General features: G+C 35.0%; 1 protein-coding gene across 9 annotated transcripts in view; it reads right to left on the reverse strand.

Moving 5' to 3' along the window:
- Nucleotides 1-14,579, reverse strand: part of STXBP5L (syntaxin binding protein 5 like) — a 158,498-nt gene that overhangs the window by 83,157 nt on the left and 60,762 nt on the right. For all 9 annotated transcript variants that reach the window (XM_015874624.2, XM_015874608.2, XM_032447298.1 and 6 more), the window contains exons 4-5: nucleotides 13,771-13,871; nucleotides 717-851 (exon numbers count right to left, since the gene is read on the reverse strand). In XM_015874624.2, the coding sequence (XP_015730110.1) occupies nucleotides 717-851; nucleotides 13,771-13,871 (236 nt within the window). The remainder of the gene's footprint in view (nucleotides 1-716; nucleotides 852-13,770; nucleotides 13,872-14,579) is intronic.

Genomic DNA, 14,579 nt, shown 5'->3' on the forward strand with positions numbered 1-14,579 from the left:
GAATCTCCAAACAGCTGAAGTCACAAGGCATATTATGTTAGGTCATTTTTATCCTCAACAGTTTTTTTGGAAGAAAAACTTTGAAAAACTTAAATACACTGTTGCACAGGCAATGCAAAGAAGCGAGGCTGCTTGTTTACTGCAAGGTTCTATAGAGGTAGTCTCTGCAGCTAGCCTATCTTGACAATTCAGTACTGAAATTTATTGGTATGCAGCCCTTATTTCTCTCATATTTTTCACTGAAGAAACGTATTATTCTAATATGGTCTCATATGAAAGGTCTACTGTGGCCATTAATAAAGAAATAATTATATAAATCAAATTATTCAAAATAATTTTTGAACTAATTAGAATGTGAAGTTCTGCCCCTCTGATTCCATCTTTCCCATGGCAACAACACGTAATGCAATACTGGTGGGAAGGTTAAATCTCTATTGCTATGCCATCACCTTCTGCCTCTGACTTCATAGGCCAACACAACAAAAGTTAGGAAACATTACTTTTGGTGCAGCCTCTGTACATTGATATACATAAATATGAAGATATCAAAATCTGATTTTATGATAGTAATGATTATCCACTTTTCACAAAATTTGAAAGTTAAATAGGATCTCAAATTGCATTTTCCTTTCCTAAAAGAAAAAAAGAAAGAAAGAAAGAAAAAGTCATCTGAAGACAGCAATGAAAGTCACAAATACAAAAAAATCTGCACTTACAGTTCTATTGCTTTGTTCCACATGATAACGTATCCGGAAAGAATGAAGGACTCGATATTTACAATGTGTGTATTTCCCCGCTCTGTTCCAACATAAAGCCATTTACTCTGGAAAGGTAGATGGCAGTAAGTAATTCTGTAAAGGAAGAACAAAACAACAACAAAAAAAAAACTGACTGAACACCACGTCAACAATTTTTAAACACTTTTATAAAGAAAATAACCCTTCTTTCCATTTTCAAACTTCAAGAAAGCACAGCAGGCACAATATTCTGAAGAATGCAGTTTTGGAGATCATCTGCAGAAAAATCATGAAAGATAACCTGAAACAAAACAGGGCCATACTATCTGGTTTTATTAAGAATGGGGTAAAAATGTTGTATCACTTGACCATCATTCATACAAGAAAATGTTCGCTTCACTCGCCGTTTGGGAGAATAGGGTACTAGATAATAGCATTACTGAGTGCAATTAAACTATATCACAGACACACATAATCCTACATTTGTATCATTCTTACAGGGTGACGAGCCAGTAACATATAAGCTTGGAAAATATCATGACAGTTTCACATGATAATATATAGAGAGAGATTTTCACAGTTACATTGGATCAGTAGAATCAGGCTCCTTACATTATTATAGTTATTATACAGACATAGCAAAGATGCAAACAACAACAACAACAAAAAATGAAACTATAGGAGATATAAAACCATCTGCTGCTAAAATGCTATCTGCATAGGCTGAAACTTCATCTGATCTGGTGATATAGCACCAGTAATTTTGAGAAAAAGCAATTATTTTGCCTGCTACACCACGTTACTATATTTATCACTTGATTCCACAATCAGGTTATTTCCAGCTTTTATATACAAGTTTGATGTTATCACTATGCAATAATTTTTTGTTCTTAACATCTCCCTCCCCCATAAACAAACAGCATTCAAGACAATAAATATTTCAGTTTCTTATGCTTATGTTAAAACAATCTGAATTCATTGCAGAGGAATGAGATGGAAATCCTGTTTTCTTGATTCAAGTGAGACTCAAGAATGATATAAACTTTGTTTTCTCCATCTGCACAAGGCTGTATATTCTCATTACTCACCTAATTTTGGCAATAATTCCACTGCCTTTAGTTGGAAATAAACCAAGTTTTTCAAGAGAATTGATTTGGGAGTGAGAATTACAGTTTAGTGTGCATAGATGAAAATACCTTCAAGGATAAACTTTGTACTTACTCTGTGAGTACAATGAAATCAACAAATACCTAACAGAAAAAAATGCAGGAGATTTATGCCACCAACATATTCCTTGCTGGATTCTGTAAGCTTCATTATTCTGTTCATAACAGATTCAAAGAGCAATCTGCTCTTTTCACTTCCTATTTTTACAAATGTGAAGCTTGTTTTTATGCCTTCCTTGATCCTTCAAACATCTCAATTTCTGTTGCCTTTTCTTCAGTGGCATCATTTGCTACACTTTAGTTAGATTCATACCAAGTCTGAATTTCTATCTGTTGTGTTTCTATACTAGCTCTACTTCTCCTTCATGCACTCCAAAGCAGCATATATGTGCTCAGCTAGGCTACAGCCCATGCAAAAACATCCTTAGTTCCTGGCTGAGAAACCTTCTTACTCCATATTAACGTTAATTCAGCTCTTGCTTGTAGTAAACTTATAGGAAGATAAAGCATTTATGACTTTGAAAGTGTTGAAAATGTGGTTCTCAAGAAAACTGAGAAATAACTCATGAGTTACAAAGTGACTTCTAGCTGACTTGAATACTTTCAGTCCAAATTCTTGCAGTTGAGTTGTCAGTCTAAGCAAGTTCAAGTCTAGGATCACACTGAACTTCAGAACTCAGATAAATCAATTCACAAGCAAGAAGTGGTGTACTGCAGAAAACTTGATCTCCAAAGCACAAAACTAAATTCAATAATACAGCAATGAAATATAGTCTCAAAATCACCACAGAAAATGCTAGACTGCTTTCATTTTCCTTTTAAAATTTGCTTCTACGTTATAATTTCCAGTATGTCCTGCTACAAATAATCATAAAATCAAATGGTTGTCTAATGTCCCAGCTATTGTATTACCTCCATGTTCCAATCTTGGGTTTAAAATTTGAGAGATCTTGCTGTAAAAGCAGCATCAGACTAAAGTAATCATACTATCATAGAATGGTTTGGGTTGAAAGGGCCCTTTAAGATCACCTAGTTCCAACCCCCTGCTATAGGCAGGGACTCCTCCCTCTAGACCAGGTTGCTCAGAGTCCCATCCAGCCTGGCCTTGAATGATTCCAGGGAAGGAATATCCACAACCTCTCTGGGCAACCTGTTCCAGTGTCTCACCATTCTCATAGTAAAGAATTCCTTTCTAATATCAAGTCTAAATCTGCCCTCTGCCAGTTTAGAGCCATTTCCCCTTATTCTGTCACTATCTGTCCTTACAAAAAGTTCCTTCCCACCTTTCCTGTAGGCCCCCATCAGGTACTGGAAGGCTGCTGATAAGGTCCTCATGGAACAGGACAGAAGCATAGTTATATTTACTGTATGTAACAAATATATTTTTAAAATTAAATGCATATTAGACCACAGAGTTATGGAATTATTAGGCATCTTAATACAATACAGTGTCAGGTTTCACCAAACAAAACCATATGATTTTCATACTGTCAGAAAACTACGCAGTGCATAGCTTTCTTTTATATCATGTAGTAATGTAGTTTCCTTTTGCATTATGTAAATTGAATGCATACTACTTTAGGTACTATTGACTTTTTTGACTATTGACTTTACAGAGAATATTAACTTCAGCTTAAGGCTTGAAGGCTTTGAACTGAGATTTGGGATTTAATGATCATCTTTCAGTAAGTACACAACTATTTCTTTGACAGAAAACAATGTTTCATACTGCTGTTTTTATTCTGGAAGAAAGGTATCCCTATATTAGACATATATGCCAGAAGCAAATTACAATGTCTTTTTACACCTTTACAAAAGATCGACTTACCAGAAAAATAGAAGGGCTATTTTTCTTCCCTTAAGAAGGCAGGTTTGGAGTGATTTATGTGAGTGTGAAGTGCTTCTGCAAAAATTTCATCAGATTGTCAATCTGATTGAGGGAATATGGAACCCAATTAAATGGAGACCTGAGAATCTGCTCAACATCGACCACTTAAAGAAAGCCAGCCTGAACTGTAGATATTGTACATTCTTAGCATCAAGCCAGCATCAAAGAACAGTATGAATCTCATTGATTGTGATAAGAAATAGTGAGAAAAACGAGCTGATATCTTGAATGGTGTTCCTGTGCAGCTAAATACCCTAAGATGTATCAGTCTTTCAATGCAACCAAATCCCAAAGTAGGACATAAAATATAATAAATAAAAAAACAAACATGGGAAAAACTAATAATATCAGTCAAAATATATTTAAGTCTTGAGAAGCAACATACTTATACTTCTGTCACTGTTGTATTATTTTTTTTCTGGTTTAATATGAACAATTTTCCTGGAATACTTTTCCTGGGGGGTGGGTTCAGAAGGAGGAAGAAAAGAAATTATTTATGTAGAAATGAGGAACAGCTTTTCCAATTTAATTATCTAATTGCTCATCGCTTCGCATCGAAATTGCAACTGAATTTATACTGTGCTTTTTCCAATTATAATGATAATCTTACATGTGGAAAAACAAAGAACATGTACTCAGATCCTGGAACAGCATCCTCAGTGGAGTGGGCACAGCCCCAAGCTGCCAGAGTTCAAGAAGCATTTGGACAATGCTCTCATGTGGTTGGCTTTTTGGGTGTCTCTGTGTAGAACCAGGAACTGGACTTGATGATCTTATGGGCCTCTTCCAACTTGGGATCTATGATTCTATGACATTTTACATACAGGGGGCTAAAAATGAACAGGAAAAGGAGAAGAGGAAAACAAAACTTGCAGCATTAACCTGAGGAACATGAGTAACTGATGGATGCAAGCCCTGCTGGCCAGCCACCTTCTCTCAAGAACTACCAAGTCACTGTCTTACATCCAGTGTTGTCTCAGCACTGAAAAGTTCAGCTGCTGAGGAAACCAATCTCCTTCCTACAAAAGTTAAGCATGCCTCAGGAGACTACCTTTCAGTTAGAGTGATTACAGCTCTTCTCCTGGCTCCATGGTCATTATTTGCACAACACTGATAATTTAATCTGTAGACTGTAATTTAAGAAATAAATGTTTGGGGCTCCTCTCTTATTCTGCTGAATACAGGACACAGGTTTTCTTCAAAATAATTACTGCATGAATTAGAACAACTTGCTGAAGGATATCTATCTTGACCTGACAAGTTCAGTAGTGAAAGATTCCTTTTTGAATACTAAGGTCCAGTAAATCAGAATTGCATATCTAAAATGTAATTTAAATGCAAGTATATCATAACAAAAGGATTCTATTTGCACACAAACACATGCATTGTTTCTATAAATTCTACTAAGAAAAAAAGTTGAGAAAACATTGTGACAACATATATATAGTTTGATTTTATTTAACACTTCAATTAACACTTGTTTGTTTAGGTGATTGTTACTTCTATATTGCCTCATATGTTCAGATTAACAGAAACAATCAAATACGTATTGCAAAACTAACTAAAAACACATTGCAAATTATACTTTTTGTGAGCTTTTTGAGATGCTGACAACTAGAAAAATTGCCAGAACTGTATGAGTATTCTGAACATGTCTTTGACAGTAAATGAGTTAACTTAAGTTATTTTATGAAATAATACAAGTTTAATAATTATATAAGAAAACTTATGTCTGCTTAATAACAAAAAACTTCTGTCTTCACAAACACAGACATGTAAGATAGGTTCAGATATTATTGGTGATCTCTTGCAAGATCACCATGATGATGCATGAGCACAAGCTCATGTAGTGCATGATACACACACTGTGTGTGGCAGCTGCAAGAGGCAGTGTTCGCACTGCAGTGCATCTTCCCCTCTACAGCATTCCATTGTTTGCACTCAAGCTATGCACAAGCAATTCATGAAAAATATCACTAAAAATCATATATTGTTAAAAGTTTACAGTCTTATGTGTGGCCTTGTTACTATCTCTCCAAGGCTGCATGCAATTCATGGTCTGCAGGCTGGATGAACTTGGCTTGCATAGTCAGGGGGAGCAAGATCATCGACAATGAAAGTGACATATTCAGCACAGCTAGATTTGTAGTAATACACAATAGCAATGCAGTAGATTGAACAAGTGGGCTTGGAGCCAATGAAAAAGATAAGGAAATCACTCCTAGTTTCAACACCGGAACTTGCTTTCTTAGCAAGAAAAAAGATGCTAGAAAAAATCAGCATATTTTTCATTGGTATCTAATTTGTTTCTAATGTCAGTTCCTGGTTCTGAGAACACAAAGACAAGAACAAAAAGCTTCACAAAATCAGTGAAATGAACGAATTAATGAAACAGTGTTGGTAAACAGACTAAATTGTGGCTTTCATCTCTGGGAGAAAGAGAATTGTACATGATTTATCTCATCTACTAACCTGTGAAATCACTGTTTCTTAGTTGTAGTACATTACTTGCTTGCCTTTAATTTCTTTCAAGGTTAAATAAAGATGGAGCTGCCATGTAGCAGTTGTACAGCATTGTAGCAGTGATGGACAATGTAGAACACAGGAACAGCCACTGTATTTCTTAGCAATAAAAAAAAACAACCAAGATGACAATGCTGTTCCCAAAAGAGAAAGTTCTTGATTCATTTCTTTGACTGTGCTTGTAATAGCTGCTTTAAAAAAGAAACAAAACTAAAAAGAACCCCTAAGGGCAGAGTTTCTTCCAGCCTTTCACTCAACACAGGAACTACAGATAAAAAAATGCAGCTTTTGCACCAAAATCCCATCGTTTCAATGATGAAATTTTTGGCTAAGATTGAAGATGATAAGGTTGAATTTCATCCTTTGTATGCAGAAATCTGTATTTATATCACCCATTCTTACTATAAGGAGTTTAAAACCAATTTTATTTTAATACCTATTAAGCTACTTTGATTAACTTTCTGGTTCAGGATAACACCAAACTACTGAAATTGACTTCAAAGCAAAAAAATACCCAAACATTTCTATGTACATGTGCTCACGTATGTGCACACACTTTACTGGGTATGCGGTTGTTTTTTTTCCTTATCAGCTTCCATCAATTAAAATCATGTAGACTTATTGGAGACCAGCTGTTCCCATTTGTTATGCTTCAGTAGACAGGGACACTGTGATTAACGGTTCTTGTTTTTCTGCAATCTGTAGTCTCTCTTCTCTTCCTGCTCATGTACTGTTTAATGAGATAATCTGAACACTGACATTACTAGCTCTATTTCTGACTTACTGGAATAATGCCCAGAGTTTACTGTGACAGAAGGAAAAGTATCCTAAATCACTGCACTGGATTTTGGTTAAAGCTGCCATGTTCCTGAGCAGGAAAGGGGTGCTGTGGTTTCCAAGAAGCAGATGCCTTATTAGAACAAAAAGTAGCATATTCTCCCCTACTTAAATACATGACTGGAAAGCTACTCTAACAGAGGTCAAATGATAGATCAGAACAGGTTAGTGAATTTGAAACTCAAATTTGAAACCTTCTAGAAACACGCTTGCAAAAGTAGAGAATTCCTGTAACTATAGTGGTAGGATGCTGTTAATAAAGACTCTCTCACAGTGATCTGCATTTTACGCAGCCTGAATTTGTTTGAATTTTAAAAGATTACCTTTTTTTTTTTGCTCTTGTGCAATACTAACATGTATGTTCTTAAATAGATGATCCACATGTGGAAATCATGTTGTATTTTATTTTTTTTTTATACTACAATAGTGGATTTCTCATTTGTTGTGACTAAAGCCTCAAAAGACAGTTGTTCAATGTGTGGCCGTGTGTATGTATTTTAATTTCTGCTATGCAAATCTGGCATTAGAGCAATCTGGCAACCCAGCTGCTATATGAAAACAGCATGATACGTTATCCTGTATTTTCTGAAAAAGGAAAAAGTGGAGATCTATTGACAAACAATTTACTTCTTTTCAATGGCATTAGGAACCACTAGCATATTGCACAGTGTATGATTTAAAGTTTTGCAGCACGTAGCAAAATTACGTCTACTACTAAGAACTAAGGGATTTTTTTCCCAAAGAAAGAAACCTATGGGGAAATTATTTGGGCAAACAACCAGAGGTGGCCAGGTTATAGAAAAAAATAAGTTTTTCAGAACTTGTTTTTTGTCCCTTTTGAAGAAAAAAAAAAACACCACATAAAGGTGATATGAAATAACGGCATTTCAAAGGGATATCTTTTTTATAATAGAAATAATAGACAGAAGTACAGTCAAAGTGACACACAGCAAGAAGTAAGTAACTTGACTATCTCTCATAAGTAAGATTCGTTTATAGCCCCCAGATTTAGCTTATTAACATCTTCCAAATGTTTTTTGGTTTGCTTTTGGTTGGACTCAATGATCTTTTGAGGTCCCTTCCAACTCCTGCATTTCTGTGATTCTATGGTATTCAACATCCATTAAAAGGAAAAAATTGGATATCAGGTTATTTTTCATTCTGCTTTTGAGGAATACCATAACCTCATAAATCTGTCCAATCAAAATTGATGACTATTGGTATAAGCAAACTAACCTATGTTTTATATTTTAGCCCTTTGCTGATTTTTCAGCATAAGAGAAGAAGAAATAAACTTTCAAGTTTAAGCTTCTGCAGTTAAGAAAAGCTCATCACTCTGTACATCTTCCTCCCATGAAGCAATTCAATAGGCAGTTTGTGTATTATTCCCTGCCATTTAGATCTTCAAGTGCATAATAAATATTTTTCAAGCTCTTATCTGCAATCTACCTTAATTACACAAAAAACAGTTCTCAAACTGCTAAAGAAACTATGTAATTTTTCTATTGTCTTGAATAGGATGCTGATCTGCAACAAAGTTTCTCTCTCACAGATAACATCTCAAATTATCACATAACCGTGATCAACTTCTGCATACTAATTTATTAAACTTCCTTCACCACTAAAACAAGCATAAAAATAACAGAAGTAGATATGAGTTGTGGCATGAATTGCTTCTGGAATTTTGCATAAGTAACTTTTATGATGACAGTAACATAAGGATAATTGTGTGATCAAACAAGTAGACCAATTATGGTCATTACCAGTTTTTTTCCCCATGATGAGGTGGGAGAAAGCATCATAATGGTGGTAACATATTGTCATAAGACTGGAAAAGACTAGAGACTCATGGAAGATCTTCAATGTCAGTACCTACTTTTGGCTGCTAGAGCAGATTCTGTTACTACTACCTCATTCTAACCATACACTGAACTATATTCCAGGTAAGGGGTATGTATGTAAGAAGAGTATGCTCCCTCATAGGAATACAGGAATATTCTGATTATCTCCTGCATCATACGCTTATCTTAAAAACTCATTATAATAAGTATAAAAAATATTAGAAAGGTCAGATTATGATGCTTGGGATTGTTAAAACATGTCAAAGAGGTCAGTTTCTCTTGAACTAGATATGACAACAGTTCGTAGACAACACTGCTTACTGATAGCACTGAGCAATATTCTTTCAGAAGTGACAAGCACTAAAGCAGAACCAGGCCATGGTTATTTTGTAAAAACTTCTTCAAGATGTGGAAGCAAATGCCAATCAACACCATGGCTTTTTTCTGTGTTCCTCGTTTTTTTCCTATCCTCATCCCAAGAAAGTATAAATCCTGTCTACCTTTTTACACCAAGAGACAATTCGAGGCTTTCCCAAATGTTTGTATGGTGAAATATTGCTTTCTATTTGAATTTTGTCATTCTGTCAAACAGCCAAGTGCAGCATCACATCATGTGATTAGAATTTTTTGTGTAATTAGAATGTTTGTGTTACAGAGTGGCTGTGTAACTTCACTGAACCTATTAACTGTTATCGTGTTTGATGACAGAGCTCTGATTAATTTGCAGTTATAGAATATTAACCAGGAGGCTCTCCTATAAGAGGAATTCAATTCCTTGAACTGCTGATGACACACAATCCAAGTCTGTAACACACAAGTAAACAGATTTGCGTAGTACAGAGACTGCACAGCCCATCATCACTATTAATTCAGTAGCCTCCTGCTGTCCTTTTGATGAGGCAAAGAAACCAGGATACAAAACCCTGCAAAGGTATAGCAAGATACCAGCTGTTCTCAGAAAAGAATACAGACCAACAAAAAAGAAAGGTCACCTGATCCAAAGATATCTCTGTCTTTTCTCTTTGATTCCAAGCACTGCAGTAATACCCTTTATCACCTTGTTCAAATACTGTAAAATCTCAGATGAAGGGGTCAGGATTCTAAATAGCAGTAAGTTAAAGCTGCCAAAGCAATTGCTCTGTGTCATCCACTTAAGAGGCTCCGCTTCCTCTGTGCCAGCATATGCTTAACACATAGTAAAGTATTACAGGCCACAGCCCCAAAGCCAGTTACACAGACTTCTGGTGACTTCCCTTTAGAAAGGCATTCAAGGTACTTTTGCAGCATCAGTGCACAGCTTATGAAGATGGATTTAAAGATCCAGCAGAACATTTACAGTGTGTTCATGTACAATGAGTACAATGCGTCAGTGTACAAACTGACAGTGCTGTCAGCTCACTTGTAACATGCCAATCAGTGCTGGCTAAAATAGGAAAAGAAAGGAAGACTACCCCCGGTATCAGCCACAAGGTAATTCAGCTAGCTCAGCTTCAGAATAACAAGAGATGAACCATGTTTGTAAGGGAAACTAACAAATGAAAGCCTATGTAATCTGAAATATATACTTATACATATATATATATATATATATATATATATATATGATCACTGAAATCTGGGTTGCGCTTAGTGCATATATGAACTAAGTGAATATATAGTCTCAGCTATACTTGCTGAAGCTAGTCTGCTCTGACTCTTTAAAAAGAAGAAAAAAAGTCGACAACAGTTTTTGGTTGTTATAGCTCAATCCTAATGTTATCCAGAGTCTTAACTCTGCTTCCTATTTATGCACAGAATCACAAATTGTGTATTATCAATTATATGCTACTGTTATGCATGTTTTTGAGTAACAGTTTTATCATTTCAATTACTGGAACAGGACCAAGCACTGAAACATAGTGGCTATATTTATTTGAAGGTTCTCCATGCTTCATATTTCTTGCCACCTACAGCAGGAGAAACACGACAACCTTGTATTTTGATACAAGGCAAAAACGTATTAAGTGCTAAGAAGTCCAGCAGATTACACTGTAGAACAAAAAAATATCAGCTTATTCATTGGGGTTACTAACTTTAAACAGGAAAAAAATACATAATTATTCTCTCATCAGTATTGTTCAGAATTCAGTATGAATCTTAACTCCTGTCAGCCTCCCCTGCAAAAGTAGAGGAAAGGATGAGAGGAAGAAAAATAGAAGGTATCTGTTCCAACAGCGAAGAACACACATTTTTCTGAGACAGATCTATGAATCTCCTAAAGAAAATCAATTTTGATCTTTCTGCTTTGTCAGGCTCCCAAATTCCCCTTACATCCATTCTGATGGAAATTTCTTATAGCTAACAACCATTATTTGCTCTTTCTCTGAGCATCATGTAATTCATATCTACTGTACTCTAATAAAATAATAATAAAAAAATTAATTTTAAAAAAAAAAAACCTCCAGAAAAAAAACATGGGAGCTCTCTTTTAGTCTGAACTCCATTAGAAATATATACAGAGAAATGCTAAAAACTAATGAGAGGGTTAATTATGGTTTTGGAATTACTTCATATATATATGTGTATATATATGTGTGTGCGCGTGTGTATATATATATATACACACACACACATACACACACACTTGCCTAGAGGATTATGCTGAGTTTTGCATAGAAAACATTTAATCGAGTGTAGACAATTGGAAATACAAAATAGGTTATGTAAAATTTACTTACATCTATGTTAAAAGAAAACACAATAACAACGAAGAGATTTCACTCTGGAACCAAGTGCCTGAACACAGAAAACTAAAAAATTATAGCAGTGTTACAGAACCTTCAGAAGTAAAGAGCTGCCCACAAAAGAATGTCCTCATACTTGTTGAAAGTTCTACTGTAATTTAACACTGGGCTTACTTATTTGATGCTACGATATAGCTGTTTATCAGGATATTTGCCTCAGAGTCTTTAACATGCTAATATAGTGATTTAAATGGCAGAGATTGTACCAGTAATTTAACATATGATTAAAAGAACTAATAAGTTTACATTTAATCACAACTTACTACATTTTGACAAAAGGAAATATAACAAGCTATGCATTTGTTACAAATAGCTATACCCCCAGATCCTTTTAAACCTCAGCTCAAAAATGCCATTATACAATATTTAGTTACATTCAAATTTTTCCAGCATTCCAAATAACTTGCTTCCAAACATTCTGCCCAGTGTTTTAGGCTCTCAGAAGCAAAAGAAGGTTTAGATGAATATAAAGAGGAATGTTTTGCTCCTAGCTCAGCCCAAATATGTGTCTTTGTTTCATCAAAAAATTTCTGATACAATTATGATCATGCTCATCTAAGAAACGGCAGGCAAACAGGTGAATAGACACTGCATTCTTCTAATAACTGATACCTTAGGTTGTATGAAAGATTGCTAGCTGGAAGAACCAGACTATGGTATACTAGAACACAGTATTTAGACTTATCAACAAATTGTAAATGATTCATGTTCTTGGTGAGAATACCAAGGCTGAAATATTTCAATCTAAGTAAGATGACAACCATAATTTTTCCTCATCCTCTCTCATCCCATCCCAAATGACTTGATATACTTTTACGATTAGGAACTCTTTGGAATCAGGATACTGCATTTTCTTTCTTAACACTAAATAAATAAGTTAATTAATTAATTTCAGACTTAAAACAAAAAAATAATTACAATAATTCAAAAACAACGTGATATATATCGGAATTTTAAAAACCAATAAATAAAAAGTCCGTCTCAGATTTGTTCCAGCTATAGCTTTGATGAGAATGTTTCTTCACAATGTTTGTAAGGCACTGATATCTTTCACCACTGCACAAATAAATACATAAATACCTAAAAAAGAAGCTGCTGTACCTGAAGAAACACTGAATGCGTATATTGAGAGAACTGCAGTGTCACTTAAACTTCCAATCGAAACATATAATGCACAATGGCTATGTTTTCAAACTCAAAACCAAACAGATCCCAAAGATGAAGAATGGAATAACATTCCCCCCCTTCCTCAAAAAAAAAAACAACACCCTCCTACATTTATCCAATAAACCACATTTTTCACAATAGTAACTGAATTTCCTTAAATAAATGCAGAATTTTTTCTTAATATTAGTACAAATTTGGCATTCTATCTGTTGTAGCAAGTTTTAATCTGTATTTAGTTACTCAAAGTACTCAGCTTGTTTGTCTGAGTTTGAAAATAATCACTCATTTAATCTATTTTCAGCAAAGTTTTTAAGTTTGGTACTGATAAAGCAAAATGCAGAAAAGGAGATTTTTATTCACTTGACAGTTACATAGTTTCACAAATTCACAACGGATTCCTGCTAAAATTATGGTATTTTATAAAATAAAACACTTTAGGGTAGAGGAAAAGAATGTCTGTGTTAAAGTCAGTTGAGGTACTCTGCCTAGTAGAGAACAGGTTAGCCTTGAAGGATCACAGTGCTTTGTGTCTGGTCTTCAAATGCAGCAACCATACCACTGCTCACACCAGTACATGTCAAAGAAGGTCAAATGAAAAAACATCCAACAAAAGAATAGCTACACTTTGTCTAGTTCTGAGAAGGCTGTAGAAAGAAACCAAAGTTTTTGTTCTATGGAAACAGGGTTCAAACAACAGAAGAAAAAAGCTTCAAGACGACATTAAATCCTCCTTTGGAAAGACAAACTATCAAATGTATTATGAAAAATCTGGAAAATAAGTGTGCTATTCTTTAAATGATGTTTTTATTTTGTCTTATATAGTCTTACCGTTCTCTGTTAAATTTCAGAGAATGTAGGATAGCTGGTCGTTTCTGTCTGAGATTCCACAAGTGGAGCGTATCATCTGCACATGCACTGACCAAAGCACCCTAGAGCAGACAAAATACAGCACATGTCACTCTACTGTGAGCTCTGTCTTATTCTCAATTCATCCTCACTGTTAAAACAATGTCCCCATAGAAAACAGTACAACTTAAGAGAAATGCTTGCTTCCTTCTATAAGAATATATTCAAACTAATTTGAATAAATCTAATACTCGTACGTACTTTACATTATTATGAGATCAGTTAAATTAAAGCTCCGTCAATTTAAAATGCAAATTAAAGCTTTTAACCAAAGCTATACATGCAAACTCCCACAAATTTCCACACAAGCTCAGAGATTAATGAAAAGAAGGACAGCCAGTACTTATTTTAAAGGGCGAGTATAAATGGTATGAGTAAAGGAAAAAGGGACACACAAACGACAGCGCCAAGCACAGTACAGAAGCTATATGAGGACAACATTCACAATTGGAACTGTGAAAAGATGCAGGTAAGAGAATATAGGGATGGGTAGCAAAAAAAAAAAAAAAAAAAACAGGACAAAAGAGATGTAGACAAAAGGATGGTGTGTTTGCTACAGATCAAAAATACTCTGAAGTTTGGTTCTGCTTCTGATCCCCAAGAACCCTATTGTAGAACAGCAACGCCATGTGAAAATGTCTGTTGAGGAAGGTATATGCTGCTGCATCATATAGTTACATGTCAAATCAGGCCTGACAGAAAGGTTCAATCCCTACATGCTCCTATAGCAT

The sequence above is a fragment of the Coturnix japonica genome, chromosome 1, assembly GCF_001577835.2.
Source record: "Coturnix japonica isolate 7356 chromosome 1, Coturnix japonica 2.1, whole genome shotgun sequence".
NCBI lineage: Eukaryota > Metazoa > Chordata > Aves > Galliformes > Phasianidae > Coturnix > Coturnix japonica.